This window comes from Canis lupus, chromosome 9 (assembly GCF_003254725.2).
Source record: "Canis lupus dingo isolate Sandy chromosome 9, ASM325472v2, whole genome shotgun sequence".
Lineage (NCBI taxonomy): Eukaryota > Metazoa > Chordata > Mammalia > Carnivora > Canidae > Canis > Canis lupus.
Window position 1 is genome coordinate 43396294 of NC_064251.1, and position 23586 is coordinate 43419879.

General features: G+C 48.7%; 1 protein-coding gene across 2 annotated transcripts in view; it reads right to left on the reverse strand.

Moving 5' to 3' along the window:
- NOS2 (nitric oxide synthase 2) overlaps positions 1-8776 on the reverse strand; it is a 38482-nt gene extending 29706 nt beyond the window's left edge. The window contains exons 1-4 of one of the 2 annotated variants that reach the window (XM_025476433.3): positions 8575-8776; positions 7020-7192; positions 1042-1126; positions 145-267 (exon numbers count right to left, since the gene is read on the reverse strand). In XM_025476433.3, coding sequence (XP_025332218.3) covers positions 145-267; positions 1042-1126; positions 7020-7129 — 318 coding nt within the window. In that variant the 5' untranslated portion in view covers positions 7130-7192; positions 8575-8776. Of the gene's footprint in view, positions 1-144; positions 268-1041; positions 1127-3902; positions 4028-7019; positions 7193-8574 lie in introns of those variants that run through there. The other variant, XM_025476434.3, reaches the window with a different exon arrangement.
- Positions 8777-23586: the final 14810 nt, after the last annotated feature.

A 23586-nucleotide genomic window follows, 5' to 3' on the forward strand; every position in this document is an offset into this window, starting at 1 on the left:
ACTGGCTCCTGTTCCCACCACCCTGTGTCCAAGCAGATAACTGTCTGGCTTGCCCAGGGGTGTATCCATTTGATCTACTAAGGGCCCTAGTGGCTCCACCAGCTTGGGACGAAGGTGGTTCTCCCTGAGCTCCAGCCTTCTCACCCCTTTGGCCTTGTGGTGAAGTGTGTCTTGGAAGGTCATCCCGTTGCCCCAGTTTTTGATCCTCACATGCCGTGGGCAGGCCAGTGGGGGCACAGCTGGCTTGATTGTGGATTCTGGAGACGTCTAAGAGGGGGAAACATCAAGGATTTACAAATGACTCTACCCCAGGACCCCACTTTGGCTTGGGGTGGGGGACTATGAGGGGACCCAGGTCAGGATGTCAGTCTGTGTCCCCCTCCTCCTTTCCCGGCAGCCTGGCCACCTGGGCCAGTGCCTGCTAAGAGCCCCAGGTGCCTGGGCCACGGGCCAGGCTTCTCTCCTCACCTAAGACCCTGCCAAATGTTCCCTCAGTGAAATTGCAACAGGAGGGACTGAGGTTAGATGCAAGAGAGGCTCTTGTCACAGCCAGTACTGCAGAGAGCAGAAATCAGGACTTCCCTGGAGTTATTTAAGAACATGGAATCCATCTTCTCTCCCACCTCCCACCCATTTCTCTGCCCACCTCTCCAGAATGATCCAAAGCTCTTAGGAAAGATGGGACCTTTGGGCTAGAAGCTGGGAGCTGGAACTGGGGTTCAGCTGCTGAGTCTGGGATTGTGTTAGGGTGTCTGTCCCCCGCCCCCCCGCCCCCCCCCCCCCCCCCCCGGCTCCATGAATGTCCGCCTTGCATCTGTGCCTGTAGCCTGCACAGGCAAGCCATCCAGGGGCCATAGCACCATAGAATCCACCACTCCTGCTCACCAGGGATCATCCCACTCTCCCAAGGCCCTTCCTCACTACCTGTACCCCTGAGGATCCCCACTCATTGCTCAGGCCTCAGCCTCCACTAGGCTGCTCAGCCTGCATCTGCCTGGGCAAGGAAGGAAGGGGCTTCCCACACCCTTGTGACTCACTGACCTTTACTGTCCCTGTGAGGGACTGGGGGGACTCATCCCGGTGCTTGCTGAGGCTGTGACACTTGGGGTCATCCTGTGTCACTAGACTGTGAAAGGAAACAGCCATCATGAGATAGAGTATCTAAGGGCAGAGAGGGATCTTGGAGTCCCCCTTGCCAACCCTCATTTGATGGATGAGGGAACCGAGGTTCAGAGGGTGGGAGTGAATTTCACAGTTGCCACACCAGGAGTATGTGTGTATGTGGTGGGGGAGGCAGCCCACCAGACCCAATCTCCCCACCATCATCACCCTCCCTCCTCCTCCTCCTCTTCTCTTGCCTTCCCCCTACAAAACGGAGAGCTAAGACAAAGTTAGCTGCCCAAATGGTGACCCATGGAAGCTCTGGGAAGATGCCCCCCCCCCCAGGCAACTACAAATGTGAGATGAAACTAAATACAGAGAAAATGGCTCCTTTAATCCCCCCACTCCAGGACAGCAGCAGGGCCCACTATCCACTTGTTTGGGGGGGACTTAGGCTTTTTTATTTAAAGTCCTTGACTTATATTGGTTTATTTACTTATTCTAATTTTTTTATTATTTATGGTAAATGTTAAGTGTACACAGTAGAAAAAATGGTATAATAAATCTCCACAGGCCCTTCACCCAGATTTAACTCCACTCAACAAGTATCAACCCATGGCCAGTTTTATTTCAACTCTACTCTCCCAGCATCTGCCATCATTTCAAAGCAAATCTGAGCTGTCAGGTCATCCCCGAAATATCTCAGTAAGGATATCTGGAAGTCAAGAACTCTTTTAAAAGATATGTTGCTTATATTTATTTCAAAATGACAGATGTAAAAAACTTTGCCTGTCCTTTGAAGGTGAAAAAGCCCAGTAGTCTGAAATCACTTAGGAACCACTCCCTCTGATTTGGGATTCCAGATTTGTTCTCCCAGCAGATGCTACAGAGAACAGCAAGCATGTGACCTTTCTAGGCTCCTTACACATGTGCACCCCCTTAATAGCAACCCCTACACATGCCTCCTCCTAGGGTGAATCACACTATAGGAGCACTTCGGTATGAAACCTTGTTGTGGTCCATGGTCCGTGCTCTTCTGGGTATTTCTGGGGTGGACACGCATGTGCGTACACATCCAAGGGGAAAGAAGTCAGAAAATATCATAAAGGTCTCTCATTTTCTACTTTATACATATTTGGAATGTGAAGAATGAGTATTACTTTAATTAGTGGAAAAAGTATGACTGTATATTTAAATTAACATATAATTAACTACACACATTATATAGTAGCATTACATGATAATAACTACAAAGAGATAGTGTCTCTTTAAGAGAACCTAAGTATGTATCAGAACACAACTTCTATCTGAATGAAGTGACTCAAACCCTACCATCACCTCTCTGGGTCAGACTGGAGGCCCCACCAGAAAAAAGCTCAAAATCTGTTGAGTCAGAGCAGGTAAGCCACCTGAGCAATTCATCACGGGGCTTCTTAAAATGGAAGTTGTTTTGAGGCTGAAGTCCTCAGTGAGGCAATGCCTTACCGCTCTTCTGGATCTTTTGCCATCATTCCTTACCTTACCCCCACCTCCACCCTGCTGGTTCTTGCTTCCTTTCACTTGCCTGTGGCCACAGGACTGGAGAAATGGAGAAGCCTACTGGTCCACAGTAACATTTAGATGGAGAAACACCGTTTTTGTATACTTTACATAACTACTGCCCCCAAATATTAAAAAGCTACCTGAAAATCCACTATCTAGGGGGTCCATAGTCAGCCTGACCCCACTGCCTATGGCTGCACATTTATGTTGTATCAGTTTCTCCACTATCATCAATAATGCCTCAAACTGTTACTGTATACGGTCTGATGCTGTGTGTGTGTGTGTGTGTGTGTGTGTGTGTGTGTGTGAAGCACTGAAAATGCCAGTAAATATTAACAGTGGCTAGCGTGATGTGATGACAGCATAGGAGATGTGAATTTTCCTTTATAGGTTTCTGCATTTTTCAACTTTCACTATGACCATGCGCTCTTCATAATTAGGATTTTTTTTTTTTCATTTGAAAAAACCAATAAACAAAGCTATGCATGGTCCCCGGCCTCCCCCAGGTAGCTAATTTCTCTGGGCTGGCTGATGGGAGACTGGGTGGCCAGAAGCCAGGTGAGCATACTAAGGTTCTGGGTACTTGTTGCCCAATTATTGCACAGTCTGTCCAGACTCTCCTGCCATTTGGCTAACCCACAGCTATGCCCAGTCCTGTCTGGTCCTTCAAGGGAGCAGCAGACCCTTAGGAAGCTGCCATCAGAAGGAGCGCTGGAGTGTAGTGCTTAGACCCCGTAACTATCCATAGCCCCGGAGTTACTGAGGAGGGAGCTGCGGTCCGTGGCTTGTTTGGGGTAACGGGGGTCCTGACTTCCCTGGCAGCTCCCACTCCCCACCACCGCCCGCCGCTGCAAACACGGGGTGGGTGGGTGGAGCGCTCTGGGAAATGGGTCTAATTCGTAAAGCAAGGCCCTCTTTGCTCTCTTAATCCTATCGGTCCTAAAGTGTGCACAGCCCCCATGTTGAAACATCCACCATTCCTGGTCCTGCCCGCATAGACGCCTCTCAAGGGTGCACGCGGGACTTCCGTGGATCGTCTGTGGCTACTGCCCTGCAACCTCTTCTGCGTCCTAAAGGAGGGAAACATGGCATGGAAGCAAACCCTCATCGCAATCCGACGGAGCGAGCCCTCTAACGGCCTCCTACTTTCACGCGAAACCGAGGCCCGCGGCGGGTCAGCGCCGCGCCTGGGTCGGAGCCAAGGCCCGGGTGCGGAGCCGCCCGCCCCCTCCCAGGGCGGACCCGGCCGGCGGGAGTACCTGGCTCGCGGGGGCCTGCAGGCGGGCTGCGGCCGCAGGATCCCGCGGAGGAGGCGGCAGAGCCGGGGCCGGGCGGCCTCGCACGCAGCGCCCAGCCCCTCGCGCATGGCCCGGCCGCGGGCGCAGCTCCCAGGGCGCCCCCCGCCGCCGCCCGGCCCGGCCTTTTAGCGCCGCGCGACCCCGCAGCCCCGCCCCGGGGCGGAGCGAGCCCGGAGCAGCCCAGCCCGGCTCCGCCCCGCGCCCGCCGCCCAGCCCGGCCCCGCCGCGGCCCGCGGCCCGCCCCCGGCCCTCTGCCCCCGCGGCCGCGGCCAAGTCAGCCTCTGCGGCGGCCCCGCGCTCCCCGCCCGAGCAGGGGCCTGCACGGCCGGCGGGGCTCGTTCGTCCCTCGCGAAAGAACCCCAAAGGTTTTCGTGATGACTCCCAGGGCAGGGCAGGGCAGGGCGCTTCTCGTTGAGAAAGCAAACTTTCCTGTTACTTCATCTGTCCCTTACTAAATCCAGGCAAAAAGGCAGTTTTGTATTGTTTTCTCTCTCTCTTGAGAAGGAAGCTGCGGGCTCCCCTGAGAGGCTAAGGATCTTGCCCCAGGCCACAGCTCCAGCCCTCTCATCCCATAGGCGGCCCCAAGACCTGTCTGTGAGTCTAGCAAAGAAGCCAAAGGAAGCACAGGGCTGGGGGTGACGTCTCGTGGGAGACCGGGCCGGCTGCTGGTGGTGAGGTCCCCTCGGGTCCCCTCCAGGGGGCTCGTCCTCGCAGGAGGCACGGAGTCAGCTGGTTTGCCCCAAGTCAACTTACAGCTCGAGTTTCTGAATGGTCCAAAGCCCCAAGTCGGGAATAACTAACTGTCAGTGCTATATGAAGTGTGGGATTCAGGGCTAAAGGCTTTAGGCCACACCGCGGGGGGCTAGGAGAGGAGAAGGATTCAGGATGATCTTGAAAGATGGGGGTTGGGGAATAGAGTGGGTCTGGAGGAGTAGACGGAGGACTGTGCTGAGTGTGGGGACCGGGGAACTGGGCCGGTAGGAGAGGCACCCCGTCTGGGAGAGCTGCTCACACAGAATGCCATAGCCAAGCCTCCGTGTGGTGACAGGCCATGGGGAGCCACTGCAGACTCTAGAGCAGGAGCGTGGCTTACTAGAAGTTGGAGTAAGAGGTCAGAGCAGTGTGAGGGGCTGCCGCCAAGCGGTGGAGAGAAGGGTGAACTTTCTGAGATCCTGAGAGGAGTAATAAAGCTATCAGTCCGCATTTTTGAGTCTGAAATGCCAGGAAGATACCTAGAGGCTATCCAAGCCTGCGTTCTCATCTCCCGGTCTCTAGGATGAGACCCACCACAGCTCAGCCTGCCTGGTTTCCAGTGCGCTCACCTCTATTTCCAGCCACACCTGTCTCGTTCCAGAATCTGCGGTGGCTCCCTGCCTCACCTCCTCTGTGGCAGCCCGCAAGCACAGTCATGCTTGCTTCTGTCTGTGAATCTTTGCCCCCCTCCTCGCCCCCTTCCTGGAATGCCTTTGCTACTTGTCTTCACTCCCTCCCCACATTCTACCCTCTCTTCAAGTCCACCGAGCCCACCTCACTCCTCAGAAGCCCTTCAAGGGGACCTCGCCTAACATTGCTCTGCCTCATCTTAGATGAGATGCCATTTACCGAGCATTTTCTCTCTGCCAGGCACGGGGCTATTTGTTGCTTGCAAAAACTCATTTCACGGGACCCTTGGGTGGCTCAGCGGTTTGGTGCCTGCCTTTGGCTCAGGGTGTGATCCTGGAGACCCGGGATCGGGTCCCACATCAGGCTCCCTGCATGGAGCCTGCTTCTCCCTCTGCCTGTGTCTCTGCCTCTCTCTCTCTCTGTCTCTCATGAATAAATAAATGAAATCTTAAAAAAAAAAAAAAAAAAGAACTCATTTCATTCTTACCATGACCTCAGGAAATAGGCCTTCCTAACCCCTTTTTGCAGATGAGGAAACCGAGGCTCCGGTGCTAGGGGACTTGCCAAAGGTCACAGGGCTAGTAAGTGACAAAGCCACCTGCTTATCTCCAAGTCCGTGCTTTTAACCTTGATGCTTTTCTGCGGCCTCTGGTGGGTGCGCTCCGGGTTGCGGTGCTGCCCACCGGAGTCCATGGGAAAGTGGCTCTGGGCTGTGAGACTAGGGGGCAGCGCTGTGCAGACTAGGGCTTTGTTCTGATTTATAGGATCGTGTTATTGCACACTGACTGGGAGTGGAGTGGGAGTGTGGATGGGGATCAATGACCATCAGTCATGTGACTCCGGGGAAGTCACTCTCCTCTTAGAGCTTCCATTTCCTCATCTGTAAAATGAGAGAATAACTCACACTTCACAGAGCCGCTGTGGGAATCAGTTGAGGTGCAATGCATGTGAAGTGCCCTGTATAACCCTGGCACAGAGTTACTCAGTAACTCAGGGTGCCCGGTAAATGATAAGAGGCCCTAACATTAATGGAGCTACGCTCTGTGCGAGCACTCTGCTGAGTGCTTTCTCTGCACACTCTTGTTTCATCCTCAACAAGCTATGAAGCGTCCTCATACTATGGGTGTCCTCATACTATTGGTGTCCTCATACTATGTCTGAGTATCAGAGAGCTTAAGTTGCCCTAGGTCACACAGCTGGTGAGAGACAGCACAGGACCAGCAAGTGCAGCCCAGCACAAGGCTTGGATACCATCTGTCTAACATCCTGGAACTCTGTACCAGATCAATATTCAAAATATCCAGCAATTTGTGAGGCGTATGCAACAGTGAATTAGAACAAACATCAGCCAGGATGCCGCCCTGGTTCTAACCATTGGGCTCCACTGCCTCCCACTCTCAAGTCAGGTATTCCATATTCCTCTCCTATATTCTTTCCCCAGGGATTCCAGAATCCTTGAGGGACAGGACTGTGCCATGTCCCTTCCTTTTTCACATGGGGTCAGGTGCAACGAGGTGTCCACTAAAAAAGAATAGCTGTACTAAATTCCAACAGAGATATCCAAGAAACAACTGGTGAGAACAGATCTCCAGTAAGAAGCCAGATGCACGGAGAGGAATTCTGAGTTGGCAGCACGAAGCAGAACGTGGGAGCCCAGGGGACACAAGCAGCAAGTGGCAGCAGGCAAAAGCTTACCTGGAGGGGGCCTGGCTGGCTTTCCCCACGTTGTTGTTAATGTCTGTTTTCTCGGTCAAGTCGTACTGGTAGGATTTGGCCTTGAACAGAAACTGCCAGGGACAGGCCATCTCTATGGTTTTGCAAAGCAGTTGGCTTATTTGGATTTAAACTCAGAGATTCTTCACTATGGGCTGACAAAAGAGAAGGTCAGAATGTTAGGAAGAGGGGCACCTGGGTGGCTCGGTGGTTGAGTATCTGCCTTTGGCTCAAGTCATGATCCCAGGGTCCTGGGATCGAGTTCCTCATCAGGCTTTTTAAATAAAAAGCTTAGGAAGAGTTTGCAGAACTGGCCCTTCTCAATATGGCTAGGTTACTATAGAATCAGTACAAAAGCTGACATAAACAGTCTTTTTTTTTTTTTTTTGACATAAACAGTCTTAAACACCCACTTCATCTGTGCTTGCAATTTCTGTTCTTATTTTGAGGTTGGATTTGGGGTTCCGTGAACGTAGATTCTAATTTGACAAAAAATCTTTTGTCAAAGATTCTAATTTGACATAACGATCTAAAGGAAAAACACCAAACCCGTTGCTCAACGAGGACAAAGCAAATAACCTGTGAGCCTCCTTAATGGGAGCTGCTGGCCCTCTGACCCAGGCAAGGTGGGGAGGAGCCCACTTGTGTTAAACACGGGGCGCCTTTGCCTGGTTCTGCAAGGTCTTCCCAGTAGGCTAATTAGCAACTGTCATGTTATGCCTGTCATTGGAGAGAGCACTCAGGTTGTAGCTGCCTTTCTTTTAAGACTACAACTGTTGTCAACTCTCCCGCCTGCTCCCTTTTTATTACAGAGCGTGGAGTGGGAGGGATGGATAATTGTGAAATTGTTTGTGGAATTGTTTGTGAAAAGAATACACTCAACTCTCAACATTTGAGATCACCTCTTTAAGAAAAAAAAAAAAAAAAACGAAAAAGGGACACTGACCAAAGTAGAGGCCAGGTCTGGTCTGGGCTTGCACCCACCATGCCTTCTCAATGGCAAAACTCTGCACTGGGAGGCAGTGTGTGATGTGGCCCTTGGAAGAAGCCGCCAAACCTCTAAGGTTCAAGTCCTGGCTCTACTAGTTATATGACCTGGACCAACTTATTTATCTGAGACTCATTTCTTCATCTGTGAAATGGGCTTAATAATATTCATCTTAACAGAATTTGTTTGCCAGGGTAGAGGTGCCCATTATAAGGACTGGACAAGATAATCTGGGTAAAAAATTCTTAGTGGGCTCCTCCCCGCTCTCCAATCTGAATTTTCCAACAGAGTTTTCCTTGAAATGTAGCAAATCCTGAAGGAAAAAAAATCTGAGCAAGATGCTCTTTTTAAGTGGCCGAACTTCACGTGGGGCATTTCTTAGATTTGCCACCAGAGATAAACTTCTCTGTAGGCCAAAAACTCCCAAATAGAGAATTGGGCCTTCCAATTGTCCAATTCCAAATAGGGAATCTGGACCTCCCAGAATTGCCTGGGCCTCCCCAAATAGGAAAAAGCAGTAGCTTACCCGTAAATCAAAGAAAAACTTACCTCGCAACTGGCCGCACTGCCTGTTGAAGAGGATGGACAAGCACACAGGAGGATACCTGTATCTCTAGGCCTTCAGAACCACCTCTAACTTTCCTGTCCTCTCACCAGGGGTGGCTGAGAGGTCTCAGACCAGCAACGCTGAGTTCTCTGGGGTCAGAGAGTCTCAGACTCAATCTATTGCAAAGTCATGAACACACAGGCTGCTAAAGAGGTATTTATACCCACCCCACATCATTCCAGGGAGCCGTTTTTGCATAAAGGTCTCTTTTTATTTTTCCAAAGGGAGTGTCCCGGGCTGGGTGTACAGTTTGCTAATTTATGACTGGGACTTCTGGCCTGGGGCTCCTGGCCTATGGGTGACCTGACCTTGTTGTTACATCACTCTGTGTGGTGCATCCTCAGTAGACCCACTGCTTCCTGATCCCAAGTCTGTGGTGGCGGCTCATCAGAGGGGGGCAGTGGTATCAAAAAGTCATTGCAGAGCCTGATTGCCTTGGCTCTTAGGAGCTAGGTACTTTTTCCCTCAGCAGGGAGCTCTCTGGCTAATTCCTGTCCAACCTCTTAGTTTTCCAGTTTGTGGCAGGAATCCAGGAAGCTGGGGAGTATTGACAGCATGGAACATACTGGAAAATGCCCAGGCTACAGAAGTCCAGTGATGCTGGGTGACGCCAGTATTCCAAACAGGTCACTGAAATATTCAGCTTGTGGTTTGAGCAAGGGAAGGAAAGCCACTGGCACAGAGAGACCTCTCAGATGTTGGTGTCACCGATGTCTCACCCTTCAGCTCTAAGTAAGCTATGGTAGGATGGCAGGTAGAATTATTTTCTACAGGAGAAATATTCCTGTTTTATGACAGAAATTCTTTTATAACTTATTTTATGGAAAATTATCATTCCTTATAATTCCATTTATTATGGAATGTATTATAGTACTTCATATACAGTATTCCTGTATGGTGCGAATTATTCCACTGTGACCTCACCATCCTATCACATCACTGTCGCCATCCATCCATCTCCTTCCTGGCCACCTCAAATTAAACGCATTGTTAAGATGGATCGAATTTGTGTAAGGTAAACTGAGCCACAAAAAGGACATGAAGAGAAGCTCAAAGATCTTTGTTGAATGAATGAATGAATGAATGAATGAATGAAAAATAGGAGTAGGCTGCAATGAGTTTCAGCATAGCAAGGCCATGCTCTTTTGGCCTTTAGCCAGTTCAGTTCAGGGAAACCAATCTGCTTGAGGAAAGACCGTGAGTCCTTGGGCTCAGGGAGTGCAAAGCTTCCAGAAAAGAATGTTGGATAATTCTGGTACAGAGTGATGCTTGCAATGATAGAGGGATGGTATGGTTGAAGTAGCCGAATCTACATTGTTCAGATAAGGTTCACAGGGGAGAGGACACCAGGACAGGGTTTTGAGGGATGGTTAGGAGTTTGCCTCACTCTAACCCCTGTTCCTTCTAACTGCTTTCAACATATTCTGGCTATTTTTGTGGCAAACACATGTATTAACTCCTTTAACTCCTCCAGCGATCTTATGAGATGGGTACAATTATTTGCCATTGATGGAATCCTCTAGAATTGCATCTAGCTGGTGTCAGAGCAGCTGATTGGTTTTGCTTCAGAAGATGCAGTTATTCAGTTATTTGGCCTGTCAAACATGTGACAGTTGGGCATTGGATGGATGGGCCAGGAAGCCCCAGTACATATGTGCCTTGCCTTTCCCTTGAGGGTGGAGCCCTGACTCCATCTCAGATGCTCTCATCCCTGACAAAGAGGACCCCTCCTAAATGCAGTTCCTGAGAGTGTCTCTGTGTCCTCATTGTCTTATTGTCAACTGACCTGTGCAAAGGCCCCCCTTTTCGCGACCCCCTGAAGAGTGTGGTGCTTATACCTGCCCAGCCCCCTGTATGCTCTTTGCTGCCTTCGATTCCTCCCACCTTAATAAAATCTTTTTTTAAAAAAGCTATTAGCCCCACTTTATAGATGGGGAAATTGAGGCTCAGTGAAGTCAAATGACTTGTCCAGGATCACATAGGCAGTGCTGAGGCTAAAACCTGGCAGGCCCAGCTCACAGGCTGGAGTCCCCCTCTGCACTTCCTGCAACTGTCAGCCCCGGCAAAGGGCAGATCCAGGACAGACAGAGCTCCAGGGAAGCAAGGCTCCTGCTCCACACCCCACTGCCTGTTTTTTGTTTTTAAAGATTTTATTTATTCCTGAGAGACACAGAGAGAGAGAGAGAGAGAGAGAGAGAAAGAGGCAGAGACACAGGCAGAGGGAGAAGCAAGCTCCTCCAGGGAGCCTGATGCAGGATTTGATCTTTGAACCCAGGGATCACGACCTGAGAGGAAGGGAGACACTCAACCACTCAGTCATCCAGGTGTCCCTTCCACTCATTATTTTAGTCAAGAGCTCCAGCAGCCCTCTGGGAAGAAGGTACTATTATTTTGCCAATTTGACAAGTAAAGAAACTGAAGTCCAGAAATGTTGAGCAACCAGCCCAACGTCACTCAGCTCATAAAAGGCAGAGCTGAGGCTTGTCGTAGATCTGAGATCAAGGTCTTGCTGAGTCCAGATGACTCCTCACCTTGTGTGCCCATGTGCATGTACCTGCCCATTTGGCTGCATGTAAGCACACCCCAGGGGCAAGGGGAGCAAATAGCAGGGAGTGGGAAACTGAGGCTGGCTCTGTACAATATGAGGCAGGTGCAGGGGCTCCCAGGAAGAGACAGAGGAGTCCCTGCCCCATGCCCCTGCTTCATAGAAGCCCCCACGGAGTCCTGTCAACAGATCTTTGAGGGAGCTACTCAAAGAGGAGGAATCTACAGCTTAAATAGGGAAAATGACCTGCCTGAGTTAGCCATGAAGTACGAGGCAGAGCTAGGATGTGAACCCAGAACGGTCAGACTCCAAAGGCAGGTTCCTCCTATGCCATGTGTTTATGGGCCGCCTTTAGGTAGGGCTCAGCATGATGGTGGGTGAACCCATGATCCCAAAAACACAGCCCTAGTCCTCCTTACTTCCAGAATATGCATAATAATAAGGGAAGGAAGGCCGCCCTTCTCTGTACCGCAAGTTCCACAAGGACAGGAAGACTCTGTCACGCTTATCTCTGAATTTCTGTGGTATACAGTAGGTGGTTGAACATTGCTTGCATGGAGGATCTGTGTGCTATGTGCACAGTGCTTTACCTGACCTGGTGACAACTCTGCAATCCAAGTGTCATTGTTCCCATTTTACAGGTGGGGTATCGAGGCTCAAAGGGGTGGCCCACTGTCTCAAGAACCATGGATCAAAACTGGATAGCCGGACTCTGCACTGGGTTTGGAGCCTGCTTAAGATTCTCACTCTCCCTTTCCTTCTACCATTACCTCCCTTCCCTCCAAAAAACACCCAAAACTGGAGAGCCAGAAATGCAGTCCTGCGTCCTCCCTGCACTGAAGCCAGGGAGCTGTCCCCTGGGGGACACTTTCCTGATCCCTATACTGCACAAAGTGCTGAGCTGTGCTACTCAGATGTGGAGGGCACAGGGCCTCCAGGGGCGGTGGGGACTTGATAAGGTTGCAATCCTTCAGGCAAGAGGGCGCTTGAAGGACAGAGGGATTTAGATGGGCTCTCAGGCCAGAGAAGAAGCCTCAACCTCCGTCACTTTTTTTTTTTTAACCTCCATCACTTCTAAGTGAGAGTGATGATGTCCGTTCCCCCAATGGAGATGCTGTATCTCTCTGGACCCAGGGGATTCCCACCATTGTCCAGGAAGCTCCAGCTCAATACCCCTGGCACCCAGTGTCCCAGTAGGAATAAAGAAAGTAGCAAGGTGTCAGCATGTAGTCATTATGGTGAGACAGAGTTCTTTCAGGGAGATTGTGTCACTTGCTGTCCGAGTGGCCAGGAGGATTGGAAACAACTCTCAGCTTTAGCTGGGCCAGGTGGCCAGGCAGCTTCAGGCAAGTGCTGTCATTGCTGACTGCCCGGTGATGGCGCTTCTGCAAGGCCCTGAGACCATCGGGCTTCCCGTCCCCATGCGGTATACATGTGGCAGTGAGGCCAGACTGGACTATATGAACCTGGCCAAGTCCCCAACCTCAGGTTCTTTACCTGCAGTGAGAGCTTTTTTTGTACAATTTTCCTGAGGATAAAATGAGATCCTGTCTACAAAGTGTCAGGAACCAAAGAGATACTTAATAGTTCCCTTCCTAGCAGATGGGGAAGCTGAAGCCAAGAGTATCTCACTCCTAAGTCTCACAGCAATTTGTCTTGGCTTACCCCTTCTTCCAGTCCAGAAAGCTCCTGACCTCCCTTGAGCTCATCTGCCGCACCCCCCCCCCCGTTTCTCCCCAGGTCCTCTGGTACCATCCCCCTTTCAGATGGTGACGTGGCTGCTTATATATCTGGTCTCTCCCTTGAGTGTCTTATAATCTCAGCATTCTGCACACAGTAGGTGCTTGATAGATATCCTTACTGATGATGCTAAAGGCAAGCCTATATCTGGGTAAACCTGGGTTAAATGACTGGTCTCCCAAAGTGTGGTCAATGCCCTTAAGGCAATCCAGAGGGTGTTTGGGGTGGTACCTGGAATAACTTAAGTTAAAAAAAAAAAAGAATTGTTTTAAGGAAAAAATATTTCAGCAAATTATAGTGTAGGTGGTATGCAGGTGTGATAAGAATTATGAGGGTAGAACACAAATAACCGCAAGGAAAATATACGAGAGGGCAGGCAAGTTTGACTTCTCAGCAGTTGTATGTCTGTGTGCACGCGCCCACCAGAGACTCTTGGTGAATCACATGTCCTAGCAGAGGGTCCCCTCCCCTCACCCGTCAGAGGACAGCACTGGGGAAGAAGCTGTGTAAGGATCCTCTCAGCTTTGATACCCTAAGGCATCCAGCCTCAAACGGGCCCCTAGCCCCAGAGCCCCACGTCATTTGTCAACTGACCACTGGAGGGCGTGAGTCACACAAATTCCAGCCACTGGGTAGCCAAGGTCTCCCTGGCTGTGTACCGCCTTGAATGACTGGGAGATGACAGAAGCAGAGGGATTTTTCCTGGAAATGCCCAGGTGGTCACCTGGGGTGGATGGACCTAAGGTGGCCCAAATTTGGATGACTTTGCTTGCTGAGTCCCTGGAATGTGACTCATACTGGCTGGCACTGTGGGTCAGGACCTGACCAGCTTGTGGGGGGTGGTCTAGCCAGGAATTTTCTTTAAGGGTTGGATTCCTTGTTGACACTTCCCAGAACATTTCTTTCTTTTCTGCCTTTCCATGCTGCTTCCTGGGTTGAGGATTAATATGTAAAGTGGCATCCAGGCAGCCCCAGAGGTATGGTACTTTAAGAGGCAAGGATTCACTTGCAAGTAGTATATTTGGAAAGTGCAGGGGACATTGGTAAGCAAATGGAGAAGGACAGGCAGTCATCAGGGGTACACTATTTTTTTTTAACATTTTATTAATTTATTCATGAGAGACACAGAGAGAGAGGCAGAGACCCAGGCAGAGGGAGAAGCCGGCTCCATCCAAGAAGCCCAATGTGGGACTCGATTCCGGGACCCTAGGATCATGCCCCGAGCCAAAGGCAGACACTCAACCACTGAGCCACCCAGGCATCCCAGGGGTACACTATTAAGCCAGTTACCACAACAGGCAACTGGAGCTTAACCTCACAGGGAAACATAGGATGTAATGTAGACCCCAGGCCCCAGAGTGGTCCCACCTGAGGGGCAAGGCTGCTAGCTGTTGGCCTAGCAATTCCAGAGCATCACTGGTTGGGGCTGCTCCCAGGGAGATTTAACTCCCCAAGGCCTGTTGCAAGTAAGTGGCCTTCCTTGGTTCTGGAAAAGGTCTCAGACCCAGAGATGCAGATGCTGGCAGCCTGAATTCACAGGATGGGCTGGAATGACAAATGTGGGCAGAACACGGGCTGCATGCTACAGGTGGGTAAGGGCTAACCCGAATAGAGGAGGAAGAGAAGTGTTTGGTCACTTTCTCCCCAACCTCAGCCTCTGAGGATGTTGGATGCTGATCCAAGAAGGAGTTCTAAATGCCTTCCAATCAGCTAACTGCAGCCTCTTGGATCCTTCCCTGAAAAGCTGTCCATTTTTGGTTGGGCCATGTGAGCCCTCTGGGCCTCTGTTTTTTCAATTGTGATTCTCTGGAGCCTTTACAGCTCTGATAATTTGGGCTTTCAGAGTCTCCCCACTTCATGGATGTCCTGACTCTGGTGCTCTTAGGAGAGTCCCCTTCCTGACCAGAGTGCCCACCAAAAAGCAGAACAGTAACTGGCACCCCCAACTCCAGACTCTGGCCACTTGGTGCACAAAGATGTTCAGAGCACCAATGCATACAAGATGGTCATCACTGAAGAAAGGCATGCTGGCCAAGCTTTAGGGTCCAGCTTTATGGTGGGCCACAATATAGTCAAAGAAAGGAAGTATATCAAGAATTTTTTATGACAAGGAATAATGCGTGTGGTATCCATAGAAAAACATCAGATTATATATAGTGCTCAATGATCCCACCACATAAAATAAAGGCACCGGGGGGTAAAAATCTGTGAGACAAAAATACTAAAATATTAACAGCACTGGAAGTATGAGCAATAGTTATTTTCTTCTTTATGTTTCTCTGTACTTTCCATGTGGGCAGGGGGTGGGGAAGGCCAGGGGAACAGGTAGTTTGTTTGCTGTGTGTATGGGGAGGAGAGCCCACAGAGGAGACTGACATTCCCCCACTGGAAGGAATGCTTTGCTTCCTCCTGCCTGGCTGGCTGCTGAACTTACTAGGGAGACACCAGAGGGAAACTGGGCCTTCAGCATTCAATACCTATACTTCTGCTACCTCATCCTGGTCCCTCGGGGCCCTTCAGAACCCCTTTTACTTCATTGTATTGTCACTTCTAGAAGGTTCCCCGACCTTCGATTCCCATGCTCCCTGGGGTTCCCATCTAGCCCAACACAGATCCTACTATTTTAATTGTGGCTCAATCATCTGTCTCCTTTACTAGACACAAGCTCCCCAAAGCCATGTCTCACACACACATCTTTGTGGCAGTAGCACTGTGCCTGGCATATACTAGGTACTCAGTAAAAGTCGTTTATTAAGGGACACCTGGGTGGCTCTGAGAGTGGTTGAGAGTCTGCCTTTAGCTCAGTGGGTGATCCCGGGGTCCTGGGATCGAGTCCCACATCAGTCTCCCCACGGGGAGCCGGCTTCTCTCTCTGCCTATGTCTCTGCCTCTTCTTTGTCTCTCATAAATAAATAAATAACATCTTTCTAAAAAATTCACCTTTTAAAATTGTACAGTGCAATGGTTTTTAGTATATTCACAAGGTTATGCAACCATCACCACTATTCAATTCCAGAACATTTCCATCACCCCAAAAGAAGCCCCATACCCATTAGTAGTCACTGCCCATTTTCTCCTGTCCCCAGCCATAGGCAACCACTAATCTGCCTTTTGTCTCAACGGATTTACTTATTCTTAATATTGTATATAAATGGAATTATGCAATATGCAGTCTTTTGGGCCCGGCTTATTTCACTTAGCATCACCTTGTCAAAGTTTATTCATGTTGTAGGTTGTATATTCTATTGTACGGACATACCAATTTTTTTATCCATTCGTTAATTGATGGCCATTTGGGTTGCTTTTACTGTTTGGATATTGTGAATAAAGTTGCTATGAACATTTATGTACAGGTTTTTGTGTGAACAGATGTTTTCAATTCTCTTGGGTATTACTTAAGAGTGGAATTGCTGGGTCACAGGGTAACTTCATGTTTCACTTTTCTTTTTTTTTTTTATGTTTAACTTTTTGAGGACCTGCCAGACTGTTTTCCAAAGTGGTTGCTCCATTTTATACTCCCACCAACAATGTGTTCTGATTTCTCCACATCCTCACCAACATTTGTTATTGCCTTTTTTTTTTTTAAGATTTTATTTATTTATTCATGAGAGACACAGGCAGAGGGAGAAGCAGGCTCCATGCAGGGAGCCAGACATGAGACTCCATCCCGGGTCTCTAGGATCACGCCCTGGACAGAAGGAGGTGCTAAACCTCTGAGCCACCCGGGCTGCCCATTGCCTGTCATTTTTTTTTATTATAGCTTCCAAGTGGGTGTGCTGTGGCCAATGGCCTTTGGATGGATGGATGGATGGATGGATGGATGGATGGATGGATGGATGGATGGATGGTTGGATATGTAAAAGTGAATGCCAGTATCTGAGCTATGAGCTCTGGTTTTCGTAGGAGAGTGCTCCCCAGTCACTGGAGCCCACACCAAGTAGAGACAGACCAATCTGCAGCCAGCCCTACACTGTGGTTCCAGATACCCACTCTGCCTCAGTCCTAGGTAGTTCAAGACATCCAGGGGGCTTGGACTCCCCTAGGCCCCTGGAGAGGCTCTGAAGGACCCTTTTCTGGATGGGGCAATCTCTGGCACCCCCTTAGGCCTCAGTTTCCTCTTCTGTGAAGTAGAAATAATAAGCCTGCCCTGTGGGATGACAGTAGAATAAGGGAATGTTCACAAACTGCCTACAGAGGACGCAGTACATGGTGGGTGTTCCTTTTTTCCAGTTGGTTTTCACAGAGGTTTGTCCAGTATGTGCATAAATGTTGCTTCATTCATTAACTACTGGAAAGGAACTTGAAAAGAGGGGGCAATGGAAGCGGGGGAGGGAGAGAGACAGCTGAGAGGTTCATACACAGCAGGAAATTGCAGGGGGGGAGGAGCAGTGGTCAGGTCACCGAGTGGGTGGGAGTGGAAGACATTCCCGAGAGGATTAGCACTGGCCTTAGGAGGGGATTTCTTCCCAGACATTTGTATCCTCAAGCACTCCTGTTTTCCGGATCCCTGAGCTGGGGTCCTTCTATTTAGGGCCTCCAAGGGGGTGGGGAGATGGGAGGGGGCACCTGAGAAGTGCTAAATCCAACTCAGCAAGGGGGGACCAATCTTCATAGATTCCAGGACCAACCTTAATAGACAAATAACGGCTTCTCAGCACCTCAAGCTACTCAGAGCCTCATAGCATGGAGGATTTTCAGGTCCAGTAGGAAAAAGAGGCTGTGTCTGTCTCTGGCTGAGACATTATAATGGGATAGGTCATTGTAAGAGCAATGACCTGTGTTTACTGTTGTAGATCACTGTAAGATGAGCTGTCTGGGTCCCCTAAGTAATTTGTTGGTTGGGGTAGTCAAAAGGTCAGGAGAGAAAGAAGAGAAGGATAAAATAAATCGCTGAAATGACTGGGTGGTGGCAGCCATTGCTCTGCCTGCCCCCCACCCTGGGGGGAGCACTAGAATTATGGGGGCCCGCAGAGGCTGCCACCACAACCCTGAGAGTCCCCATGAGGGAGGGCTTTTAGAGCCAGGCCCACTTCAGGGAGATTCTTGGCTCATCTGAGAGACTCCAGGTGAGCGAGTTCCCTGATCCAGGTAACATGGTGACAGTGGTGACACACCTCACAAGGCCACTGTGTAAGTCGCCAGATGACTTCCAGGACCCTCGTCAAGAAGAGAAAGTTGCATGTATTGGGGAGGAGGGAGAATAATGCTCTCTGTTTTACCAGAAGGGAAACCGAAGCATGGGGTGGCTTGCGAGAGGTGGAGAAAATGCAGAGAAAACACAGCCAACTTTGCGATTGCAATTTTGTTCCAGGCCCTTGTTTTTTCTATAATTCCATATTAATTGTTTTGTCGTTAATACTTAACTCCTGGGGCTCCTGGGTGACTCAGTGGTTGAATGTCTGCCTTCGGGTCAGTGTATGATCCCGAAGTCCTGGGATCGAGTCCCACAGTGGGCTCCCCGCAGGGAGTCTGCTTCTCCCTCTCCCTCTGTCTCTGCCTCTCTCTCTGTGTCTCTCATGAATAAACAAATGAAATCTTTAAAGAAAAAATACTTCTATCTGGAGAGACTCCTTCTAGAAGCATCAGGACATCTGCCCTGGTGCAGCCACTTCTGAGAGGTTTTCTGGGCCTCAGTCTCCCTGCTGGGTACGTGACCCCTCCCAGTTGACTGGACAGGTGGGCCCCTCTCCCTGGGACAGCCAGTGGCCCTGGAGGCAACCTGGTGGGCCCCTGCCTCAGAGGGTTTGAATTGGAGTTTCCAAGAGGAGCAGCAGTTGATAGCAGGGTAGATGTCCAAAAGACCCTCAGAGAGAAGACAGAGAAGTCACGGTGAGCAGCGCTCTGAGGTGAGGGAATGGAGGGGACATGACCCCAGCCAGGCCCTGTGGACAAACCCCAAGCCCCGAGGCAGATGGCATTTGGGGCGTGGGACTCCCCGCCAGGCTGCACGACGCCAGACCATGCCGTCCAGCCCAGCTTCCTTATTGCCTAGAGAATTCTACAATAAACTCATTCCCTGAACCTGTGGGAAGGACTTGCCTTGCTCTGGCTCTTTAACAGAGCCCAGTCCTCCTTAATGAGGACACCGCTGCTGCTTTATTGAGGGAGTCTCTTGTTCCGGGATAAAAATGAGAGCAACTGTTTCACCTGCGATTGAGGAAGAAGGGGAGCTAGACTACGATAAGGTGTCACACTGGAAAGTACCCTGATACTGCATTTTCCCAGGCTCTGAGGAAGCAGAGCTTGGCCGAAATTCCTGTGGAAGGATGGGGATTAAGGAGGGCACTTGTCGCCATGAGCACTGGGTGTTGTATGTAAGTGATGAATCACTGAACTGTACTCTTGAAACCAATACTGCACTGGATGCTAACTACCTAGAATTTATTATTTATTTATTTTTATTAAGATTTTATTTCTTTATTTATTTATAAGGGACACACAGAGAGTGTCCCTTTTTTTTTTTTTTTTTTTTTTTTTGCAGAGAATAAAGTTTACTTCATTCCACCAAGGTGGAATTTCTTAAAAAATACATTCTGGTAGCTGCTTTCCTGCAGCCCCAAACCCTGTGGGTGTTGGAACACCCCCTACCCACAGCCTGGACCTTCATAATCAGCAGCCAAAGCAGGGAAGCTTCAGGATTCAGGGTCTCAGACATGTTATAAAGCCCCAGGCCAGAGCCAAAACACTTCTGATGACAGAGAGGGACACACAGAGAGAGGCAGAGACATAGGCAGAGGGAGAAGCAGGCTCCCTGTGAGGGAGCCCAATGCAGGACTCAATCCCTCGGGATCACCACCCCGGAATCACCACCTGAGCCAAAGGCAGACACTCAACCACTGAGCCACCCAGGCAGGCTCCTCAAATACCTTGAATTTAAATAAAAATTTAAAAAGATAAAGAAATAAATTAATTTTTAAAATGTATAATACTATTCAGTTTTTCTTGGTTTATAGAAACATCTACGTTAACGTGAAAATAAGTAATTTAGGGGCGCCTGGATGGCTCAATCGGTTAAGTGTCTGCTTTTGGCTCAGGTCATGATCCCAGGGTCTGGGATCCAGCCCCTCATTGGGCTCCCTGCTGAGTGGGGAGTCTGCTTCTCCCTCTCCCTGATCATGCTCTCTCTCTGTCTGTCCCTATCTCTGTCATAAATAAATAAATAAATAAATAAATAAATAAATAAATAAATAAAATCTTAAAACTAACAAAATGAGCTGCTACTTGGCTAAAGGATGGAGACACAGCCAACACCATTTTCTGTCAGCTAACATATGTTTGGTCCTTACTATGTGCTAGACATGGTTCTTTTGATGTAGTAAATCCTACTCCCTCTAACAATCCTCTAAAGTATAGTGATAATGTTATTTCCATGTCACTATGGGAAAAGGTGCAAAGAGATTAATTGCCTTACTCACTCAGTTACCCTATCCCCCCAACCCAGCAACCTCAGTTTGTTTCCTATGATTAAAACTCTCTTATGGGGACACCTGGCTGGCTCAGTGGTTGAAGTGTCTGCCTTCAGCCCAGGGCGTGATCCTGGAGTCCCAGGATTGAGTCCCACATCAGTCTCCCTGCATGGAGTTTGCTTCTCTCTCTGCCTGTGTCTCTGCCTCTCTCTCTGTGTCTGTCATGAATAAATAAATAAAATCTTAAAAAAAAAAAAAAGAATCTTTTATGGTTTATCTCCCTTTCTGATTTCATCTTGTTTTATTTTTTCTTCCCTTCCCCTATGATCCTGTTTTGTTTCTTAAATTCCACACATGGGTAAGATCGTATAATAATTGTCTTTCTCAGGGATGACTCCCAGGTTTCTAGATGCTGTGACTGAGAGGCACAGATGCCACTTACTGAGGCACTGAAGACAGGAGGAGGAGCTGATTTAGGGGTGGGATTAGATCAGAAGCTCAAAGTTGGCCTCATTAAGGTTGAAATGCCTGTGGGACATGAAAGTGGAGATGAAGGAATGAATGCCGAATGAAAACATGTATACATGCATGAATGGTCAGCCCCAGCCAGGCAAGGGCATTCACAGTATAGGAAACACAGCTCTGGCCACATGTGGCAGGGAAGCTGTAAAGCTGAAGTGTGCCGTAGAAAAGATTCACAGAGGCTTATAACAGGCCAGAGCAGAGAGTCACAGAGACACACAGCATTTGGGGCAGGTTGTTTTCAATAATATTTATCAAGTGCCTGGAATCCAGCAATGGTTTCATCCATGAGGGGCTGCTGCTCTCTCTATTGGAAAGACTCCTCTGAATCTAGGAGTAGGGTTTGGGGTGGAGACCACGTCCAGAACAGGGTCTTGCCATCCCAGCACCCTGGGAACAGGAGGCATTCCTCACCAGTCAGTGCAGGGGGCAGGTAGAGGAAGATGGAGGGATGGGGAAGAACGGGGAGGTTTCCACCCTCCTCAGGAGACAAAGGGCTCTCTTCATGATTTAATTAAAGTGCCCATCAAAGGCCTCAGAAGATAGGGATTAGTTGGGATGAAATAAAATTAGTTGGAGTGAACATATTAAAGTTTAATTTCATTCTGGGGGCATTTATGGGGTTCTGATATTAGAGAGACAATCAATCCATCACTAAATTCCCATCTGTCCTGTAATATTGGGGGCATTTCTGAAGATGTCCAAGTCCTGTTTTGAGAGGCCCGGAGAGCTCCCAGGGGGTGAACACATTTGTCCCTTGTCTCTCAGTGAGAGGAGAACTATAGGAAGAGGGAAGGAAGGGAGGAAAGAGTGAAGGTAGGAAAGAAGAGAGGGACGGAGGGAGAGATCTTTGGATTTAGAATATGCCTAACTTAGAGGTGAGCCAAAGCCTTGCATGGACAGCTTTTCCTCCAGATAACCCCATGACTCATTTCTTCTCCTCCTTGAAGACTTTGTTCATATGTCATCTCCTCATTGAGGCCAACCCTATCACCCTTACTTAAAATTATAGTTCCTCCCCCGACCCTCCTGCCCTGGACCTTAACTTCACATCCTATATTTATTTATTGTTTGTTCCGTGTTTTCCCCCACTGGAAAGAAGGCCCCATGAGAGTAGGAAATTTTGTCTGTGCTGTTCATTGATGTACGCCCAGACCCTAACACAGTGTCTATCTCCATAAAAATTTGTTGGGTGAATGTATTGATTAATATATCAGAGAATAAATTATTTGTTAACTACAAATGCTATTACTTTCCAAGGAGAGTGGACCTCAAGGATGGTCCTGGGCTAGTGGAGCCCACGGATCTGAAGGTGCTTTATCCTCAGGCACAGCTGCCCCTGCAGATTCCAGGTACTCAGAAATAAACCACAAGTCAGGGAATGAAATACTCTTCTAGCATCAATTTGGGAGCCAAGGCCTCATCCCCATATCCACTCCCTGGTGCTGTGCCTACCAGCCAAGTCTGAACCCCACATACTCCATAAACAGTGAGAAATAACAAGCACCCTTCAGCCCCATCTTCCAGGCATCAAAGCAAGGTATAAAAAGTGGCTTTCTTGTCTCTCGTAAATGGTAGAAGGGCTGCCCAGGTTCATGTAACCCAAGAGAAAGCCCTGGGGAGTGGTCGGGAAAGCTCTGGACAGCCGTCATCTGTCTGGAACATATTAGTCCGAAGTTTAACATCTGCAGAACCTGAGCCTGGGACACTCTTTCTCTTTCACTTACAGAAATAAATAGTTTTGGATCTCACAATATTCAGGAGTTTCCCTAGTTACTGCTATTGCCAGTACTAATTTACTTACTTAGTCGTTCATAGTTTGAAGCCTGTTTTCTTCCAGAAGCAATAACTTGGCCCAGGCAACATGAACAGTAGTGAAAACATTTTAAAATGTGAAACCAGGTTCTTTTTTTTTCCAAGCGTGGTTTCTTGGAAATCTCATTTTTCCTGCAACAGCTGAAAACTCTTGGCCGGGTGTGACATCCTTCTAAGCATTATGGAGACAAGGAATTTCACAGACAGAGAGAATCTGCCTTATCCACCTTAGTGTTGCCCAGAGTATCTAAACCCCCCACCTCTTTCATCTCTTCCTCCTGGAGCATAGTCTGGAGACCCACACTACACGCATTCAGAACCCTTTTTTAGACTAGAGCCCAACCTTAAAAGCAGGGCTCCTATCATGGATGGAAATGGTGGTCCTTTCACTACCTGGTACCGGAAAAATGGATTTCCTTATGCAGTATTATGAACTTTGACTCCTACCTCACATCAAACACAAAAATTGATTCAAAATGGATCACAGACCTAGCTGAGAAAGGTAAAACAACAAAACCTGGAAGAAAAGGTAGGAGAATATCTTCATGATCTTGGGATAGACAGAGATTGCTTAAACAGAACACAAAAAGTACTAACCAGAAAAGAAAAAAAAATTGATAAATTGGACCTCATTAAAATTAAAACCTTCTAAAAAAATTTGAACTTTCTGTTCATCAAAAGACATTATTAAGAAAGTAAAAGAGCAAGCCGTAAACTAAAAGAAGATATCTGCTATATTGATATCTAACGAAGGACTTGTCTCCAAAATATATAATGAACTTCCACAAACAACAAGAAAAAGACAAACAATTCAATTTTTAGAAATAGTAGACAAGTTTTACTTCACAAAATGCCCAAGTGGCCAACAAGAATTTGAGAAAGTGCTCAACATTATTAGTCACAGGAAAATGCAAATTAAAATCCAT